This window comes from Megalops cyprinoides, chromosome 7, assembly GCF_013368585.1.
Source record: "Megalops cyprinoides isolate fMegCyp1 chromosome 7, fMegCyp1.pri, whole genome shotgun sequence".
In the NCBI taxonomy this organism is placed as follows: Eukaryota; Metazoa; Chordata; class Actinopteri; order Elopiformes; family Megalopidae; genus Megalops; species Megalops cyprinoides.
The window spans coordinates 9245249-9267608 of record NC_050589.1 but is presented as its reverse complement, the minus strand read 5'-3'; the positions used below and the strand labels follow the sequence as shown (position 1 = coordinate 9267608).

The following is a 22360-nucleotide window of genomic DNA, read 5'->3' as shown; positions in this document are numbered from 1 at the left end:
AACACCCAGCCAGGCCCCTTGCACAGAACAAAACCTGAGCTGACAATTTAGAATATGCTATACGACATAACATGTCACATCAAACTAATGAATTGAATCAGAAGAAATTAACGGCGTGGTGTGAAATTACAGTAAACTCTAAGATGTGAATCTGCTGCTGTAGGTAAAGTGTAGGTGCACAAGTGAAAATGATGCTGCCCTGAGGATCTCTGACATCGCTTCTTTTTTCAAGGGCTCTACTGTATCATTTTGGACATTTTCACAGGATATTGCTTTATCATATTTCTTTAGATCTGCTTTTAAAAATGCTTGTTAAATTGCATTTTGAAATACAAATCCAGGTGCATCTAAAGAGAATTAAAAATCATCAGCACTTTCACACAGTTCAGTTCGGAGCAAGAAATAATGCTTCTCTGGTCCCATTTATTTTTACAAGCTGAGAAGAATAACTGAATGATGAGGAACTGAACAGATTCTCTTTGTCCTGGCCATAGAAGGCAAACAGAATGCAGTCTGGAATCTGGTGCACCGAGCCATGACACAGTCACAGTGGAGGCTGCGCGGATCACAGCAGGGACGGCTGCTCTGTAATCTTAAGAGATCTCTCTGGGACCTGTCCAAAGCAGTTTTTAGTTCTGCTGATGTTCCACTCCTGGTTCAGCCTTAAGTGCATCCATTCAAACAAACTCAAAACAAATTTTCGCCACCTCCCCTTTCCCTGATCTCTGCCTTCAGTCAGTGTGAACAGTGCCTTAATGTCTCCCCGTTGCAGCCAATGATTGAAGGTGCAACACAGTGATAAAGACACACATAAGTGTTGAAAAATTAATTCCACTCCATCATGTCTGCAGAGCAGGCCAGACCTGACAATGCCTTTTCTTTTAGACACACCCACTTCTTACACTTACAGCATTTTAATATTGATTTTTTTTATGAAGTACACCCTGACTTAATGGTGACACTTAGCTGTTCTGTGCATTGCTATGCGACAGTAGGAGAAGCGTATAGGGTGACAGTCACTTTATTGTACATGCTGTTGTGCAGTGTATTTGTTGTAGAACTAGCTGTTCAAGGTCACTAACAACATTATGTCAAGCGTCATTGATGTAATTAATACAGAGGGAACACATGGCAGTGTAACGCAATTAAAAAAACTGTGTCTGTACCTAACATTGACATTTATATAAGGAGTCTTCAACTGTATTTATTTAATAAATTCATTTCCTGAATACATGAAAATGTTCATTTTCAAGTCTACATACATTGTAGACTTTTTGGTGAAACTACCTGCCAAGGATGTCTTTTCTGGTTTTGTATAAAATGTCCTGTCATTCCATTGGAATGGAAAATACTCTTTTCAAAGTCAATTTTGAAACTCAGATTTGACTTTGGACTTACACAGAAATTATTTGCCTGAACTAAGCACAAATCCAGTGGAGAATCCCTAATGTTATCAGCATTTACATAGTTGCTGGCTACCCCCATTACATTTACGAACTGAAGGGCCAGCTTCAGCTAACACTTACAGCAAAGAGTGCAATAAGAGATGATTGTAATAAATTTGCACAATTGCAGAGCTTTATGGAAAACTACTATGTTGGCCCAAATGTTATGATTATGCAGTTTACAAAATGCTGCTCGTTCTACTCTCAGATTGCTAAAGCAGTGGTACAGACAAAGCCAACAAAGAAAATATCTGACTACGGTAACCACCACAGAATTTTCTTTCACAAAATTAGCAAAGTTGAGTCAAACAAGTCTCCTGTAGAATACGTTTTAAATTGTATATTTTAAATGTATGAAATGGATTCATTTACTTGCTTTTGATTTTTTGATCTCCACCACCAAATGAGTATTTTATTATTTTATTATTTTTATCAAACTTTTCTGAAATATATATATTTTTCAAAATCACAGGTGATCCAAGCGCCAAACATTTTTGAACTCAACATCCAGGCTGGCCTGTCGTGAAACCTGTATTATCACATTTGAATTGGCGCACCCTTTAAAACCACCATTTTCAGAAATTGCATTCTGACTATAGATACCACTTTTTGCTCTGTGGGAAAGCAGGCTCAGTAAGAACTGTATCCCAGCTGCCGCAGACATTCTAAATGGAAATGATGGGGCTTTTGAACCCGAGTCTGGTGGTTTGCTAATGCTATCCTGTATTGGCTATACTGCTGGTCTGTGTTATAACCTGTACCATCTTATTTTTAGTATCAAAGTGTGTGAGCTGTAGAAAGAATATCCTGATGGGAGGATGCTGCTGTAGATGAGTGTAATATGATCATCCAAGTGTTTTTGCCATTGAACATTCAGTATACTTTCCCTTGTTTATATTGCTGTGTGTCTCTCTTGGATGGCAGGCTGGTGTCAGAAGTGAACATTAAAATGGTGAGCGTGTCTTTCTGATGCAGTGGCCACTTCTGGTTCTTGTGGTTTTCATACATATATGCATGAAAGAGTACCTCGATGACTGAGATTGATGATGACTGAGATTGAAGCCCCACTAATCCAGAATCAATACTTGATGGTTGATGACATCACAGGAATGACAACATCCCTGTGACATATTTTTTAAACTACTGCAAAATGATCTGTTTGTCTTAATGCAAAGCTGTTTGCACCGGGATTTTTGCTGTTCTGTCCCCAGACCATGAATGGTTAAAGCATTCCTATTAGAATGCAAAGTTTGTTGATCATCAGATTTATTCTCTAAGACAAGAATTCACTGTTTAAGTGGAATGGATGTTACAACACAGTCTACAGTATGGACAGCCCAGTGAGACTCAGCTGCAAATGGAAAATATCTATGAAAACAGTGCATGTTTTGCCTGTGTCACTGAGTCAATCTGAAGATGTTTTTGTAAAAGCCACCAATCACGGGCGGTAGCTCACGTCATCCCTTTCTTGAGAAACCAATTGCTTTTTTTTTTCACTTTATTGTAACCCAAGGATGTTGAACCTGCTGGAAATTGTATTGTTTGAATTTTATCTGAGCTGACGCCTCTCAGCTTAGTGAATGGGATGTTAAGGCCCGCCAGGGACCGTCCCATGAGGACAGGACAGGAGTGAAAAAGGGACCGAGGAGCCACACGGGGCGCGTGGCGTGCAAGCCAAACACTGCCACCCCAACAAAGGGAGGTCATTTGCAAACCAACAAAGAAGAACACCAACGTGGAAACAGCAGTGTAATGGAGAGTCAGGTGGAAACTGGCCTCAGAACTCTCCTTTCTTCTCCCCTCTCTCCCCCCTTTCTCTCTGTCTCTCTGTCTCTCTTTCTTTTCACTCCACCACTAAATGTTTCCATCCCATTGCTTTCTGTCAGCGGAGGATCTTTTTAAAATCCGTAAATTATTGATAAACTTCATGCACCCTGCACAAGCAGCCTTTAAAATGTATCTGTTCCTTCTCTATTCTGCTCTTTTGTGCCAGGGCTGCAGCTTATTGTGTGCTGTGTACACTCAATTCCTGTTCAGGAGAATAGCCTTCCATCCTCACACAGTACAACCGCTCACACTGTCTGACTTTAAATTGTGTTTTAAATCTGTTGACTTGGGAATGGCAGGGCATCAAGACCTTATTTTTGGGCAATGTGCCGTGTCCCGGCTGTTTCCAGTGTGAAGTCGGATCTTTTGGATCAATCCATTTCAGTACATTTGACTGATCAGTTTTTTGTTTGAGTGTATAGTGCTTGTTACCCATGTGTACCCAAGTAACATTGACATCTATGTTTTAGATGTCAATGTTACTTGCCAAGGAGACTGCTTATTAAGTGTGTTGTTCCAAGAATAAAATAGATAGAGACAATGATTGTAGGAATGAATTGAAAAATCTTTTTGATTAACTGATTGTTTTGGCTCAGTGGTTTTTAATAGTCTTATGCTTCAATATGGTTTTCTCAAATGAAATTTTAACACCTTGATATGGGCCTGTGGGCTATGGTTTAATGCATCAACCTAAACGCTGTTAGGGAATGCTTTGTTGTGGTCTGATCAAGGGCAGCGCCATTTCAGCATGAAGTCCTTGATCTTAGTCTCACATGAAACAGTTTTACTCATTTTCAAAAGCGATAACTTGGTCGACTAATCATCCCGTGTGAAAAATTAATCAACGTTAAAAAAAAAAAAAAATCTAATCAGCTTTCTACATACTGAATGCAAAATGCCTCATATTCACTGAAATGTTACCATAGGCGTTTTTTTTCTCAGTAGTCCCCCCCCCTCCTATGAAGTCAATCATCGCAGGAATGCGGAAATCAATTCGGCCATCCTTCGATGAGGAGCCCATTCCCCCCCCCCAACCCTCCCACCTCCCCCTGCCCTGTTAGAGCTAAACACTACCTCTGCATCTGTCGTTTATTTGCCTCCTCAGTGCTGGAACGAGGGGCGGCCATCCCATAAAAGATCAATACTGGCTCCTGTGAGAGAATCCACTTTGTTATTGTTGTTGCATTTCTCTTATCAGTTACAGTTTCCTGGATGGCCAGGAAATGCACTTTGCACATTTTGACAAAGCCGGACTCTATGCAACGTGAGCAGTGCAGCACTGAATGCGTAGCGTGGCTTCAGTGGAAGAAGAAATGCATCTGAGGCACGAATCGAGCACGGAACTGCATTAGGCCAATATGCAGCCTGGTGTTTTTTTTTTTTTTTGTTATCTGCTTATGGTGTTTCTACCTGTGCTGCAGTTTTGTAAGGTCAGTCTCATTTGTGTTCCTGCAAAAATAAATTCACTCAACTGAGGACTTTGTGGGGAAATAAATTCGATACCTTTTGATACCTGATTACCGATTGACAGGCAGGTTGATCCATTTAAAGGATCGTCAGTGTATGTTTGGCCTCCACGATGCATTGTGCAAAATGATTCTTCGGCCCTCAGTTGTATTCCATGATATGGAAATCCTAAGTTGATCAAAGGCTGTGTTGACTCTACGTTAGGATTTCTTTTGGTGGTGCTGTCTCGATTCAGTCATTTAAAACAGTGCGCAAAGTTTTACGTGCGCAAGGTCTGGAAAAGGATCTAGCAGAATGGTTGAGGTGCTGTTGTCTAGAATGGGTTGTCTAGAATTGTCATCACAGTGACAGTGGAGGCTTCTGTCTGTCTGTTTGCTGCGGTCATTGGCTACGGTTACAGATGGCCAGTGAGCGAGTGTCAGGCTGCTGAATGCAGTTTTAGCCCTTATGAATAATTAAAACAGAGCGATAAATACAGACTTGCTGCCGTTTTGTTTGCTTTTTCCCTCCTGTTTGTTTTTTCATGTCGGTGACTGTCGCAAGCGTCAAATTTCTGCAGTTTTTTTCCATACGCTACACCAGCACGGCACATTCTGCAGGTGTATTCCCGCCACAGCTGTCAGAGTTTTCCTATCGCGCTCGAAAACGATTGTGCAAATTCAATACCACCTTGCCAAGTGCTTGGGGAATATCAGGCCTGCCTCGTCTTCCTCCTCTGGTAATTAAAGCTTAAACACTTCTCAAAATACCATCAGCCACTGCTGGTCGTCTGCCTCTCTCATGCTTTCTCTCCCCCTCTCTCTACAGCACAAGAGTACACAAATAGAGTCTTGTGAAATCTTGTGTGGCAGTGTATTCCACGGAGTCACACTGTGGCCAGTAAGTGAGCCGAGTCGAACTTAGGACAGTATCCTTTCATGGTGTGAGCACAGTGACTGCCGTGAGCCCAGCCACGATCTTGGAATTCTCTCAAACCTATCAGTGTTGTCTTTATACCAGCACTCCCCTCATAATGTGAGATGTTCTCTCGTGTCCTGAAGTATTCAACATTAAGGAGAGAGAGAGAGAGAGCGAGAGCACGAGCGAGAGTGAGAGAGAGGGAGAGGGAGAGGAGAGAGAGAGAGAGAGAGAGAGAGAGAGAGAAGAGAGAGAGAGAGAGAGAGGGAGAGAGAGAGAGAGAACCGACAGATAGGGAGGGGGGTTGAGCAAGCAAATGAGAGAGAGAGCTAGAGTCTGCACAGACCAGAGTGAGAGAGAGAGACAGAGAGAGAGAGAGAGAGAGAGAGAGAGAGAGAGAGGGCAGGGAGAAGCTGGAGCACATCGCTGGAATCACTCCTGTACTTTCTATGTAGGATATGGTGCGATTGCAGCAGAGGGGGCTGGTTCTCGCCTGTTAATTCTATCCTTGTTTTTGCCTGTTTCCTCTGTTCTGACAAATTGGACCCCTTCACACGTCTCCTCTTCAGCTTCCAATGAAGGTAACTATGAATTTTAAAAAGTCATGAATACAGCATGATGCCTTTAAACATACCTATATGTATATATTTAAAAAAGCATGCATGCAGGAATATGTTGCACATTCAACTGTATGTGTATACATTAACACAGGCAGAGACATAGTAGAATCTGCATTGGAAATATTAGCGTCTATTTTTGACAACTGATGAGAGCATGCTTAAGGATGGGTGGTTGTGCACACAGCACAGAGCTAGTTTTTACTCATATTACTATTAATTTGCAGCAACTGCATCAGCAGTTCCTTTCGGCTTTAGGCTGCAACCTGCTGAGACCGGGGCAAATCTTTAAAGTAATGTTGTGCCCTTTCAGAAACAGGTGAAGAAGATAAAAACAGGAATGCTGTTTCACTCCTAAAACCACATCTGAGTCACACTGACAGTGGTTGGTTTTCTTGATTTTTGATTTTTAAAATTAAATTAAATTCTGTTTTATCCTATGCTAAGCGTAACAGGAGTTGTCTGTTGTTGGTGGTTGTGGGTAGTCAGATTGGTATTTCGTTGGGAGAGGAATGTTCTGTGCTGACAGTATCGTAGCTGGGCTGGGTCACCTGTCTGCTGAGCAGGGTTATGGTCCAAACCAAGGGGCACGTTGTACATGTGGCTGTGGAATGCGTTTCGTTGTGGGTGCCTGTCCGTTAGCTTACGTTTAGGTTAGGCCATGCTGATATGATTGAAATGAATTTGGTCTTGAAGTAGCAATAAGAAAAATGCTTGTAGATGTTTGGTAAAAGAACCCCAGGCAAAAAAGCAAGAAGAAAGAGAAAAAAATCCTCATAAGCACTCTGTTTACTTATTTTATTTTTCAAGTTTGCTGGACTGTAAAAGTTTTTTTATTCCTCATGGCAACCATTACATATTAAAAAGTACGATCTTTTTTCAATATTTCAATATGAACAAGTTTCACTTGTTTCAACTCTAGTGATAGCAAAAAAAGTCATTTATATATTTTTGGTAGTATGATTTCCTGTTTCAGTTTTGTTTAGATTTTTTGGTTTTATTCGGAGGTTTAGGCTTTGTTCTGCTCGTAATTTTGATATTAGTATTGATTAATGCTTTGCAGTATGTTAAACCTTCCACTTCGTATTTCAGAAATGGAATCTAGATCCTCAGTCTACTTCCTGTTAGTTGCTGTAATCTACATATCATACTAGGCATCATTATTAGTGAGTTCCCTTCTTTTTATCATAAGGATAATTTGCGTTAGGTTTACATAAACCTAAGTCCATTAAATCTAGGTCCAGATATAATACCTGATTTCTGTTTTTAAAGATCAGTCTTGAAGTAGTGGGATTAATTTCAGCTCCAGCTTTTACTAAATAAATTTGACCCTCTTCAGGGCTAAAGGTCACTGTCCAGATTGAAGCCAATGAGATCTGTCTTGGATGTGAGGCACCTTTGTGTGTTTGTATAGTGCAGCTTGCCTTTTTTTAAACCAAACAGAAAGAGCAGACCCCCCCCCCCCAGCCAGTCCTGCACAATATCTAAGTTGCATGTGTTGTGTGTCTTGACAGGTATATAGCGGGCCGACCATACAAGGAATAGAAACGCCGAAACAAGGGCCTTTCAGACAGCAGGGACACTGAATGCTCTCTCTAGGCTGGCTAGAGAGTGAATGACAGAGTGAGACACCCATATACTCAAAGCCGGAGAGCTATCCAGAGAGGGAGAGGGAGAGAGGGAGAGAGAGAGAGAGCAACAGAGGAAAAATTGTCTATCTTGCAACTTCGGAAACCATCATCACAATTTAATGTGAATCTGAAACGCAACAGCACTGCATCAAATCTGTCTTCAGTGAGGAGACGCGGCGAGTGAGGCCCAGAGACCTTAACCATTTGATTTCCTGAAAGCCTTCAGAGCATCATTTATCAGCCAAAGATCACTATTAAAGGAGAAGAGTTCTGTGTGGATCTGTATAAAGGAGGTCTCCTTTTCCAGTTTCTCTTCGCCTTAGGCCTGGTTTTCCTTTGGCTATTCCAATGGCCTGACATTTGAGTTCAGTCCTCTGTTGGCATCCATTGTCACCTTTCTCAAGCTCTGACAATGAAAAAAAGCACAGTCCCTCAGCTGGCTTTAAATTCTCCTTGAGAAACAAAAGTACAAAGAAAGAAAGACCTGGGGGGAAAAGAACTCGTAAATCCTGCAAGCCAGACCTGCCGTGGATTTCCCGCAGTTCGGATGATCAGATCGAGAAGACCAGCGCTTTTCCTCTTGATCCGAAAAGGTCCCGTGATAGCCGCTGGGCCCCGCTGCCCCTCTCTCCTCTCATCCATCACCCACCCCATCTGTTCCAACAACACCACGCTGAGCCACTGAGACAAACATGGCCGCCGGAGTGGCAACCTGGCTCCCCTTTGCCCGGGCGGCAGCCGTGGGCTGGCTTCCGCTGGCCAAGAAGACCATGCCCAAGCCGCCTGTGGACAAGAAGAGCCGCAGCGACGAGATCCTGTTCGTCAACGTCAGCGGGCTCCGCTTCCAGACGTGGAAGAATACCCTGGACCGTTACCCCGACACTCTGCTGGGCAGCTCGGAGAAGGAGTTCTTCTACAACGAGGACACCCAGGAGTATTTCTTCGACCGGGACCCCGAGATGTTCCGCCACATACTCAACTTCTACCGCACGGGCAAGCTCCACTACCCGCGCCACGAGTGCATCCAGGCCTTCGACGAGGAGCTGGCCTTCTACGGCATCGTGCCGGAGATCATAGGCGATTGCTGCATGGAAGAGTACCGCGACCGCAAGAAGGAAAACCAGGAGCGCCTGGCCGAAGACACGGAGGCCGAGATGGCCACCGACACCCCTCTGCCCCCCGACAGCACCTCCCGTGAGCGCTTGTGGAGGGCCTTCGAGAACCCCCACACCAGCACCATGGCCCTGGTCTTCTATTATGTCACAGGCTTCTTCATCGCCGTCTCCGTCATCGCCAACGTGGTGGAGACTGTCCCCTGCCGAGCGGCTAAGGGGGGCGTGAAGGATCTGCCCTGCGGTGAGAAGTATTCACTGGCCTTCTTCTGCATGGACACGGCCTGCGTGCTCATCTTCACCTTCGAGTACCTGATGAGGCTCTTCGCTGCGCCGAGCCGCTGCAAGTTCATGCGCTCAGTCATGAGCGTGATCGACGTGGTGGCCATCATGCCCTACTACATCGGCCTGGTCATGCCGGAGAACGAGGACGTGAGCGGCGCCTTTGTCACCCTGCGCGTCTTCCGGGTCTTCCGCATTTTCAAGTTCTCCCGCCACTCGCAGGGCCTGCGAATCTTGGGCTACACGCTGAAGAGCTGCGCCTCGGAGCTGGGCTTCCTGCTCTTCTCCCTCACCATGGCCATCATCATCTTCGCCACCGTCATGTTCTACGCTGAGAAGGGCACCAAGGGCACCAACTTCACCAGCATCCCCGCCTCATTCTGGTACACCATCGTCACCATGACGACGCTGGGGTGAGTCTTGTGCCCTCTGTGGGATTTTTTTTTGTATTTTCTAGTGATACCGACACCTGGTTGGTGTTTTTGAATGGTCCCATGTTACAAATCCACTCAGTCTAAGGTGTTCCCTTGGACCCTCTGGGGCTTTTCCAGACTGATGGGTGTGAAGTCATAGTAGCAGCTTACAGCTGAATAGGAGAAAGAGTGGATTTGTCTTCACCCCAGAGAAATGCCTTGGACTCTTCAAAAAGATCCCAGAGTGCTCTGTGTGAGTCATTCCCCAGCTACAACCTCCAGTCCACACCTACACTGATCTGAAGGCTAATACTATCAAACGCACCAGCCTCCCTGCATCTGTGTGATGAATGAGAATTGAATACAGTACAGGAGGCTTAGGAGGGGTGTCACAGAACTTGAAAGCATGGTATTTTTTGCACTCTGTACCATGCAGCTGGTAAGCATTTGAATAGGGAATAAAAAAAAAAGGTAGCAGCCGTTGTGTAATCACATTAGTGCCTTACGCTGTGTAGCAGAAAGCTGTACCGTAGGTGTGAATGTGCCTTTTTGGTTTTGGAGGGATGAAAGCTGAATTAAATGTAACTTAACAGTGTTTTAAAGCAATTAGAATTGGTTTCAGATCAACTTAATCCAGTGAATTAAGCATGTGTTTCACAATGAAGATCAAAGGTTAGAAAATTAATTGTATTAGGGGGGAGAATGATGGTGGAATAAGTGTAGCAAATGGAGAGACATGGAGAAGTTTGGAAATTAGAGACTCAGACTTGACTCGACTGATGTGTTTTACTGAATATTTAGGCTGCATCTCTTCATGTCCATATTTGAAATGATCTTGTTAACAATGTGAAAACGTATGCCATATTAGAAAATACAAGGGGATATATAACAGAGTAAATCTGGTAATTCTCCTGTGTGGAGAAAATGGAGAAATTAAACAATATTAATAGGTTTCAACACTGAAACTTATGATGAGTGAGTTTTTGGACTCAGGTGGTATTGAGCAGGCTGGGATATCAAGTGAACAGCTACTAACCAGTATTGTCTGTTTCCTTTGTTTATTTAAATGTGCGATGCACTTCAAAATCGACAACAAAATTGTCCCAATTCAACCAAAATAAGCATGTTTTCAGAAATTCCTGTGTTTCATCAAGACAAAACGTATTGCACAACCCTCCATCACCTGCTGAATATCCTTCAACAGAATGAGAGAGGTGTGACAGGACATATTACATATGGCCATATCTGTTTCATGCAGGTTAATCTGTGGAATAATTTAGCATCAGTAGCGTACAGATTGAAGCCTGCTGAGCATGGGGAAACTCCTCCATTTCTGAAGCTTCCTCTGCATTATTACATTCTGAGTCATCCTGCTTGTTTTTTTTTTTCTTTTTTTTCAGTGGGGATGGCAATCCTCCAGTCCATTAAACACAAATCAGTATGTGTCTGTACATTTAATGGCTTCAGCCGACGGGATTGCTTTTATTTCATTCCGTGTTCCTACCGATAAACGCGTTGCGGCTTGAACGCTTTTCAACTTTGCACCAAAAGGTGTATTTTTTTGGGGGGGGGGGTGGGGGTGTGGGGGGGGGGGTGAGCATGTAAAACCTGGGAGAGGTGTGTAGTGTGAAACCGTAAAAAGTGATGGGATGGCGCACGCGCGCTTGCCTGTGTGGAGTTATGGGCTGGGTTGAGTTGGGTGTCTCTAATTTCAATGCAGCCATTTGTTTGGTTTCCAGCGTGGCACTGTGTCCGCTACTGTTGAATACTAGAAAATGGATGCTTTTTATAGCAGCTCCCTGGTGGTGAAGCCGAGTCAAGTTCAATTTCTAGGCAGGGTCTGCTCGTCTTGCCCTCCCCTGGAACACCATGTTATCATGTGCCGGCTAGTTAGCCCTACGCTAACCTAATGATATCTTAGCGTCTTTGTGTGCTACATGCAGCATGCAGTCAGTGAAATAAACGAGCGCTGTCAGGTCTGCCCAGGTTACTATGTATTACTGATACAGCATAATCTTTCCTTTTGAGTGATGAAGGCTGGGTATGTTTCTGTGTCAAAGTGTCAGAGAAAAGGGAATCGGTTTTGCAAAGTTTATTTTTTTTATTTTATTATTTAAAAAAAAAATATATATATTTGTCACATTTAGGTGTGATGTCAAATGGCTTGTTTGGACCTTTCCTGGATTTCTCTTTTGTCTGACATGGGAAGCTGCTGCTTTGGTGATGGATGGAAGCTCTGTCTTAAGCAATCAATTTCCTGTGCTTTTCCAGCACCGGGAATCAATTAACACTACAGTTACAGAGGGGAGTCATCCATGCCAGGGCTTTCGGATTTGCATTGGATCCGATGATATACACAAACTTGACAATATGGGGAACTGGAGAATTGTTGCCGTGTTTTTCAGCCGAGCCTCCGCAGACGAGGAAGGAGCATTAAAAGGTGTCTTGTTTATGTTTCGGGAGGCCAGTCTGCGGCAGTCGCCTGCGGCTACAAACAGTTTTACATACCTGCCGCCTCTGTAAGTCTCAGCCCTGGGGAGGCCCGGTCTGAGAACGGTGAGACTGACGTAAAAACCTCGTCTCCGCCGAACAGAGTGACATAAACAAAATTAACACATCCTTAAGCCTTGTTTACTGTTACGGTACATGGGAACAGAGTGGCACTGTGAAATACACTTTCCCTGAAACAAAAATGAAATGCTGGGTCAACATAGATGCGGCTATGATTTAAAAAGTGATTCGGTTTGATATGTGTGTTATAAGGGAAAGGGTCCACACTGACAAAATAGCACTGACATAGACGTAGTATGAGCAATGTATCAGGCAATGTAGATTAACCTCTTATTTCATATTAAAAGTGGGACGGAAATTAGCCATAGTGATTTTATTCGTATTTGTAATGTGCTGCAAGCAGGTTTGGCTAGTATGATGGTCATGACATGGTCTCAACAACAAGGAACAGTTACAGAAAAAAAAAACAGAAAAAACATAAGAGGCAAAAACAAATGCTGTTCCCATCCCTAAAAGCCGCCACTCCTTTTTAACAATAAAGACTTAACTGCATTAATGTAATGTTCAATTTAATAATGACTTGGCACTGACAAAATCTGGACTGTAATGACTGTAGACATCTGTTCAAAAGCACACCGCCATGTCCTCCAATTCCCTCCTTCTGATGCCCACAAATTGCCTGTGCTCTCCCTCTCTCACACACACATGTAGAGTCTCAGCAGGTGGGTTAATGTTAGCTATCTCTGTACGATGGCAATTACGCTAAAGACAATGTACCTAATGTAAAAAGGCCTTTTCAAATTATAACTTAACATACTCATTCAAAGATAGCTTACTACCTCTACATGCTTTAAGTGTATTTCTATAGCTAGGAGTTTTCCTGTTCATGCTTGAACTGTGCTTTGCACCAAAAACATGCATAAAGGTGCAGAAATAGTTGATTAAGCTAGCATGTTCTCAGTTAATGTGTTTCCTAGCTTGATTCAGTCCAAAGAAAATTCTCCTTCTGTTTGTTTTTGGCAAGGTTCTTTGGTTGTACGTTGCAAATGATGATGGCTGTACACATATGCCAGACAACAGGTAGCACATTCGCGCATGCTGATGAGATCCAAATCCAGATCTCAAATGGAAACAGAGGGGTGGGAGGTGTCTATATTTCTTTCAAGCCATTCTGTGTCTTAAGTGACAGTAAGTGTTCCAATTGGCCACTAATGTCATTGGTCTAATTGGTAGCTACCATAGTAGTGGGCTGTAAGAGTAATGCATTACTTGTAGCTTAGTGTGCTGCCTCTTCACTTGTTGAATTGGAATTTTAACATATCAACTCAGAAAAAATGTGGTTGTATACTAAGTAGCTAGCTTAATCTGGAAGCCTAGTGTCTTTTTCTTTCAGCTTCATTGCATTTTCCCAGGATCCAATATATGTGGATTTGTCATAAGGGTAGAGTGTCATTGAGAAGGATTTGTTTGGCGGAGAAAATATATCACTTACATCTTGAAGTAGCTATTACACATATTCAGAATTGACCACAGAATTTGTACCGTAGTTCACATGCAATTGCCCATCATATCCCACGCACAATTCCTCCATACTCTGCGTCCCTGGATTGAATAATATCATAGTCTCGATATGATACATGTTATCACACCATCTTCTTTGTATGTTGCAACATGCAGCCCCTCTCAGAATGTGTCAGTTGGCTGGTTCTGTCTGACATGCATTCATAAATCATAAGCGGATGAAATTTGTCTAGCATGCTAATGCCCGCAATACAGTAAATCATTGCATACCACAACATTCTGGCCTATGCAGACCTGAAGATTATTGTAAAATGTGAAAGGTTTTGGGGTGAGTGATTTTGGTGGTTCATAAATCACAAAATTAATTTGCACCGACATATGTGATTCATTGTTGAATTCCTTTATTATTACCACATTATTATCACATTAAAAATGCATTGAGTCAATATAGCTTAGTGTTAAAGTTACAGTCGTAGAGATAGTCAGCAAGCAGGAAGAACCAGTGAAGAAATGACAAAGGTACTGAAGTAACGTGTCTCTGAAATGTTCTATAGTTAAACTGTGTGAAGTGTGTAAGATTTAAAGCTGGATGCTGTTTTATTTATATCACAGTTCACACCAGGTTGCTGGTATTTCACTGATATGGATGCTCTCTTCAGGTGACACACTTAGTTAGGCCGCCTGAGATTCCTTTTTTTTCCCCTTAATCATTTTGTAGACAACCGACCTCGTTTGATTCAATTTTACAGTACGATTACTACTGAGTTTGGTTCCTTTGGAGTTCATCATGTCTGAAATGATAATATTGTTCTCATGATATGGGATGCAAGTAAAGTAATGAATATCATTCATAAAAATAATTTTGGTCTGTATGTACACAGTGAACCTGTCCCTTCTTTCCTCTCCAAAGCTTCATACCTTCAAATTTGAGTGATGATATTCTTGCTTGAAAGTCAAGCACACTTGAACTTTGAATATTGTTCAAGTTATAAAATAGTCCATCATAAGCTGTTAGGAAGATTACATGTATAATAGAATAATTATTCAATTTTGAGCCAATTGGTGGCTGTAAAATGCATTGTTTTTGAAAATCAGAGCACTTAATTAGGTGGTAGCTACATACAGTAATGTGACAAGTGTCCCACCAACACAAAACCTAGATCCTTTTCTCATCAGCACCTGGGATGCATACAGGAAATATGTGTGGGGTTTCTTTGACTTTGTTGCCTGGAAGTATGACTCACATGCAGTACTGTAGGTGTCAGCTCTGAGGGATTGTCAATGCAGCTAACAACTGATTAGCAGTGTGTAAAGGGGTTGTGACCTTTCGGGCATGTGGCGGGGAGATCATTGATACTGGCTGGCTCCTGGCAGAGTTTCACTGATGAGCCAGAGAATGAAGGGGCAGGATGTGCACTCTCCCCACATACCAATAAGTGTCCGAGCAACGAACGCACAGACCAGCAAATAAATGCAGGAAGGACAGAGGTTACCTTCACGATAATATAAATCGGAGACCTGGATCCTCGCCCAGAGTCCCTCCCCAGGTTCCTCCCCGGGCGGATTACCTTACACGGTTACCTGGCAGTGTGGGGAGCACTGCAAAACTCTCATCTGTTCATCCGAGCTGGGATTTTGTGCGTGAGGCTAACATGCTACAGAGATCACCTGAGGTATTGTGCGCTAAGCCAGCCTCCTGTTGTGTGCCGCACTCACCAGCGATACCTTGTTCGGCTTCGTGCATTAATGCCGGTGTGCGCAGAGATTGCCCGTAATGTATGCTGATCAGAGCAGGGGAGACAGACTCTTCTGAGACTCCTCTCAATGACTGCGAGTTTCTATTTGCAATTACTTGACCCTGTCTCTGGCGGCAACTGACTTGATTTCTCATTAATGGAACTTAATACTTACGTTCTTTTCTTCCTCTTTTGACCTTGGGCCTACTTCCAGACCCAGGCCAACACTTTTTTTCCCAAGGAGTAAAGTCATTCAAGCCAGCACAGCCAATCAGTCCCCTCCTCCCCCTCGGTTAAAGGAACAGGGTTATTAAATTAACCCTGTGTGTGCCACGTTGCCTTATATGTGCTGCACATATTTTTTTTTCCTGTGTAAACTCTGCCCACATATTTCAGGCGTCAGCAAAAACCTTAGAATATATACTTTTGCTGTAATAACAAAAAGAACTGAAAACTAAAAAAGGCTCTTTTTTAACAACAAAAGCCCTGTAATCATTTTTTTAATCATCCAGTGTCAGCAAGAGACAAATGGAATTTCCTCCATGCCTTACTTACACGAATAAAACATCTGACAACCTGGCTACCTCCAGCTCAAACTCGAATTTTTCTAGAGGCTTGATGGTCATGGGCTTAAGAGGGTTAAGCTTGGTTTGGTTTCATATTCCCCTCCAAAGATAACTTGACAGTAACCCACTTGGGAATGATCCATTTCTGACAGATTCTCACCCACTGCGAGTGAAACACAATCAGCTGCTTTCCTTTTTAATAGAGGTCGAGGAGGACCTCAAGCTACTTCACATTGTGGAATAAAACAAGCACCTTTAACATGAAGAATCATACTTTCACAGCAAACTGAAGTCCCTTGTGCACTTGAATATAGGTCCAGATATCCAACCCCCACAGCAGACTTGTGTAGGAGGAGATTCGACTCATACTTGGAGTAAGAGGAATAAGAGAGATTCGACCAGTAGCCTGCAGACTTGGGCTAGTATCACGGTAGCCTGCAGTGAATCATGGGAGTTCTCTCAAAAAAACTGCAAATATGATCTTCAATTTAGTAATTCTGATTCACTTGATCATTCCATCATACCAAGACTAATGATATTGGTGTGTAGCATATCAACATCATGCAAGGTTACTTAAAGTTTTGTGTAAAAGCAACAAAAACAATGACAATAACAGCTACAGATACAACCTACAGCTCTCCAATGGTACAGAACTGGCGGAGAAAATCGCTACACGTCTATAAGCAATAAGCTGTTCCAGCACTGAAACGACCCTGTCTTCATGATAACCTGCATTGACTAGAGCAGCTTTGGGTTAATTAACAGGTCATAAAAGTTATATTAATTATTATCTGTGGCCTTAACTGTAGACTCACGATTTCACAGTTCATGCCTCCATTTTACACCAGTTGAGGGCTGGTTTTGTAAGCAGCATTGCTCTTGCATACGGGTCCCATCAGGTGTTGGATTGTGATGCTTCTCCATTACATTACTGTCATTTAGCAGACGCTCTTATCCAGAGGAACTTACATCGGTTACAGTTTTACATTTTATCCACTTATACAGCTGGATATTTACTGGGGAAATTCTGGGTTAAGCACCCCGCCCAAGGGTATAACAGCAGTGCCCCAGTGGGGAATCAAACCGGCAACCTTTCAGTTTCGATCCCTGCACCTTACCACTGTGTTACACTGCCATACATCAGTTACTGAAAGTGAAATGCATGAAAGTGCATGTACCGACATCAAGTCAGTGGAGGAAATATTCAGTTAACTTTGAGGTACAGTGCCACTAGGGATACTTTACTGAACCTATTTAAACCTGATATTCTGAAATGCAAGTTTCATTATGAAAATGCTATTATCATATCTGCCATATCATTTACTGAGCATGACACTCTTTATCCTATCTGTTAGTTTCGGACAAGCCTCTTATCCTATCTGTTCGTTTCGGACAAGCCTCTTTATGCCCATTGCCTCACTTCTCCCCAGAGTAATTTACTCCTAATACCTAACTCTCGCCATCTGCTATTGTATTATATAATAGTCTTGTTGGAAAAAAAACACTGTCCTTGAACAATGCTCTACTCTGTGGAATTAGTGACGCCACCCAAGTATTCCTCACAGAGAACACAGCCGTGCGTATTTGTCATAAATTTTGAAATTTTTTCAGTTGTCATGCAAGCTTTCATAAAATGTGTGAAATGGGTATATGCCCTGGTTCATACACACTAGCTTTGTAGTAAGTTAATAGTTATGATATAATGTAGCTAATGGTTTTTTCTTTATTTATGGGGGGGGTCACTGTAGGTGTCAAAACGAATTGCTTTTATTTTCCCACACTAAATCACAGACCTCCCAGAATTTTTCTACCCCCTGTAGGATGTTGGAGGTACCTCTATATTGTGATTTTTGTGTTTTCTGTGAATTTGTACAGTGTGCTCTGTTTACCTCTTTAAAGTTTTCTCTGCTGCTATCCATATTTCACATCTCTTAAAACTGTGGGTATACAGTACCTTCACACTGAGCTTTGGCTAGGGAAGTTGTCTAATTTTGCTCCTCATATGAAGTACTAATTTGTTTTACTGATTCACCCTGACAGCTAAGCTGGATTTGGTAAACAGTGTGCAGACTGCCTGCTTCACACAGAGCTACGCTGATAGGTGTTAGCTCCAGTGTTCTTGGCAAAGCCACTCTCTGGCTGTCCCAAACTGACCATGTAAGCATCCCGAAGTCGGAGCAGCCGAGATAAATCAAAAACAGCTGATTTGTGTTGAGTGTCGAGACGCGAAAAGGTCTGCTGTTCGTTTCTCAGCTCGGGGTTAGGCGTAGCGGCAGCGCGTGAGGTGAGTCACCACTTCACCTCAGAGAGCACTCCGAGATCCTGGGATGATATACAGTACGAATTGCAGCCATCACACCTGTCAGGCAAAGTGACATCCCTAGTAAATTCTGTACAGGATGACATTCCAGTCTGGCTATGAGGCCCACAATTCTAGCAATGAGATAATATTCCCTCAGTCTCCAAGCCTGCAGGCAGTCTCCATCTTCACCATCTAAAAAAAAAACTTGGTATAGTTACATATTGTTATGTCTGTCACTTGTAACCTGCAGAGTAGTTCACGGTAAGGCAGCTTATGTTACACTGGTTATATTATACATTGCTTGTATTGTTTGTGAGTGGAGTGGGCGATCTTTGTTCGTGTAACATTTCTTGTCATTTTGTTGGATGAACTTAGTGCTTATCTTTTGGAGCTGCTCTGGCTAAGGTCATTTGTTAGATGTTAATATAACATTAAATGTACTCATATCTTGTGTTTCCCCCTGAATGGGAGCATCTGCTGGATTTCAAAAAAATGTAAATGTGATGTTAAATGTACTCATTCTGTAAGTCACTCTGGATTAGAGCGTCTGCCAAGTGACAAAATGTAAATGTAGATGTAAGTAACATTGGACTCTGGATCAAAGATTCATGGCTTTAAATCCCACATGGGGCGCTGCTGGGGCACCGATGATTAAGGTTCTTTAATCTCAGGCGTGCCATTAAAAAAATCCAACTGTAGAAAGCGGTCGCTGGAAGTTGTAAAAGGCACCCTGGATAAAGGTGTCTGATAAGCTGATGATTAATACTGCCGCTTTTATTATATCGCGCTTATCCTGTGTTCTTTCTTAGTTTGTAAGTGAATGCTCCCATAAATGTAATGGGAAATATAATTTGTCCTGTGTTAGGGCTTGCTGCAGAGCTCTCCCTCATTCTCATTCCTTCCACTCGTGCAATGTGTCTGATCTCAGACTCCTTTCTGCTGACCATCTTCAGAGCACAAAAAACCTCTTTTCTTTTTTCTTTTTTAAGTGACCCTCATTAAAACCCATGGCTTGTTACAGCAAGGCCGTCCAGCCCCCCCCAGCTTTGACTTTGAGGCAGGGCGGCGCCGCAGGGGACAGAAGGCTGCTATTCTCCTGAGTAACAGATGTACTGATATACCCATGTCTTTGTGTGTTTTCCCTCTGTGGGTGTTTGCGTGGGTGTGGTCAGTCTGTGGTGCGATAGCCAGAAGCTGATAAATTTATGTAACATTTACATACTATACATCAAAGTACACACATAATCTTTGGCCTGTGGAACCCCCCCTTGTGTTTTCACTCCCACTGTGTTTCACTAGTGGTATGATGTCTGAAAGTAAAGCAGTCCTCTAGTCCTCATGCTATGTGGGACAGGATGAATGGAAAATCTCTCTCTCTCTCTCTCTCAAATGCACATACAGTATAGGAGGAAGTTAAGCCTGTAGCCCTCCTGTCTGTGTCATCATATATGCATGTATGCAGTAAATGCATGTTGGCTGGCTGCACTGCGGTTGACGTTTCTTTGCTTAGTCGGGGGCCGTTTCTGCGCAGGGGAGTTTTGTAACGTGGCATCTGCCTGAGTTTACTTACACAAGCCACTCTAATGCTCCCCTTCTTCAGCTGGTGCCTCTGCTGACAGTGTTCCTGACAGTGAGTGTGGGACAGAGAGGCAGACAGGGAGGATCGGTCTGTGACAACTGCACAGCATTTCCCGTACGCTCATACACTGGGAGCTGGTGACGTTTTGACAGACCGGTTTCAGGCTGAGTTTCTCATGAAGAAGTTTTGAAGTCCTTTAGTGTTCGACTGTGGTTAATGCTTGCACTGTCATTTTGACAGCGCCTTCGGCATCTGGACAGTGACAAGGCTGTATATAATCTCTCTGGAAAAAAAAAAGCAGACAACTGGATTTGCCACAGATAACTGGATTTGCCTACCCGTGAGGGTCCAGAGAGTGTCTCTGTATTGAGAGGATTAGTGTCACATAGCAACCAAACATCCCTCTTTTGACCCTCAAGTCATTTGAACGTTAGTATTATTACTACTAAAGTAATCACGATCAACATCGCCGTGGCGCAATGCTTTTGCAAAGTTAAACCAGACTGCGAAACATTGCCAAGCCATTTATAGCTACTGCATATAGAAAGAACCTTTAAAATTCAGATCTTACAAAACCAGAACATAAGGTTGTCGTTCACCTGCTGAGAAATACATTACGGGTCAAACCAGCCCTAAGACAAAAGGCGCGCAGCTGAATAAGCAGTTGAAGGAATACTCTCAAATCAGTCCATTTTAGAGCAAGGACATACCATAGTATCAAAGGCCTAGAGGTGTGCAGGTTCACTCGAACCATCTAAGGGTATGTGTCTCAAGACTGTGATTAGGGATGTGGAGGAGCGTACTGTCTAATTGTGCCGGGCAGTGCACTGTAGCAGTGAGAGGTAAAGAGGAAGCGAAACAGCTCTACAAATGGGGGAACAGATGGAGGGAGAGACACAACACCTGTAGAAGAGGAGTGTGTAGGCAGAGAAGGAGAACGGTGAAATATGGACGGGAGCAGAACTGTTGAGACAGCAGCGAGCCAGACCAAACATTATAAAACGGTCATGCAGCAGAGGAGTGGAACCATTGGGTGTTAAAAGTTGACGAATTGAGTGTGGGATGTAAAATAAAAATTACAGCGGTGAAGGCAGGAAATGACCTGGGTTGTGATTATGAAGCAAGAAACTGGCCGATTCAACATTTATTTAAAAAATAAAATAAAGCAGAAAAGCTTGGCATGAAGAATAAAAGCCAAGGAGTGTGCAGAGGGGAAAGGCAAGGGTATAACTGCAAGGTTTTTTGGCAGGAGAAGAAAAAAAAAAAAAGCTGATTGCTTTACTCCAGAGTCCACACACAGGAAGAGGTGAAAGAGACTGGGAGGAAAGTGCAGAACAGAAACTGAAGACAACTTTACTTTAATCTGACTGAGCATGAGGAGCACTGCATGAGACAGCAAAGAGAAGGGAGGAGACCTGAGGGTCTGGGGGGGGAGCGAGAGAGAGCTGAGCATCACCAGAATGGAAATGATAGAGGAATAATGGCAGGGCCTGAACCGGGCCCTAGGGGAATGCCTTTTCCCCCTCATACGTCATGCTACACTGATTTAACAAAGCCACTGCAGAAAGGGTCTTTGAGGAGTACTACACATCGTGCGCTCTTTACAGAAATATTAAAGGAAAATAGTCTATATTTAACTCTCTCGTGCACACGTATAAAAGAACAAAAAAAAAAAAACCCTGTCTTGTATTTTTAGCTTACATACCAACGTAGCATTCTGTTTTTAGCTTTTGAGGTTAATAATTTACCTATGTATTCACAATTGTGTACAAGACGCAAAAAAGGAATGAAAACCACTCTAGCTCACGCTGTGTGTAACGCTCACGCTTTGATAACCAGTTTTGTAATAAATGGTCCTTGCTGTGTATTCCTCTTTGCTGTTTCAGAGCAGACAGTTTACTTGCAGACCTAGTTTGTGTTCTTTCCCAATTTATCATTGAGCGTTAGCGTGCCTGTGCTTGGATTCCTTTGCAGCAGGATAAACCCTTTTGTGGGTGGATACTTTTAAAAGGACTTATAAATAGTTTATGAACATATGTTAATACATTTTGAAAATTTAGAACCATGGAAGAGTGAATATAAATACGCGCATAAAATAACAATTTACGTGAGATTTTAGTGCTGCGGCTAGATCAGCCCAGTGAAGGATTTTATTCCTTCTAGCACCGTGTACACAATTGTGCACTGATACAGGTTATGTAACACCTCTTAAGCAACTCAATGAACACAGCACATGGGCAGAATATATTTGTAATGGCATAAACAACGCAGTAATGGGAAAGCATAGAAATCTAGAGCTTTAAAAGTATTGAAAATGACTTTATTATTCCTACATAATGTAATTATGCATACTGCACACAGGAGGGGGAAATAAAGTTGTGGGCTATGTTAAAACAGAAGAAAAAAAGCATTGCCTAATCTTGTGTTAGGCCTGATTTTTAGTGTGCATCAAAC

At 42.7% G+C, this 22360-nt stretch overlaps 1 protein-coding gene across 1 annotated transcript in view; it reads left to right on the top strand.

Annotated features, from left to right (window-relative positions):
- Positions 1-8214: 8214 nt before the first annotated feature.
- Positions 8215-22360, top strand: part of kcnd1 (potassium voltage-gated channel, Shal-related subfamily, member 1) — an 81748-nt gene continuing 67602 nt past the window's right edge. The window contains exon 1 of the mRNA XM_036533918.1: positions 8215-9691. Coding sequence (XP_036389811.1) covers positions 8577-9691 — 1115 coding nt within the window. The 5' untranslated portion in view covers positions 8215-8576. The remainder of the gene's footprint in view (positions 9692-22360) is intronic.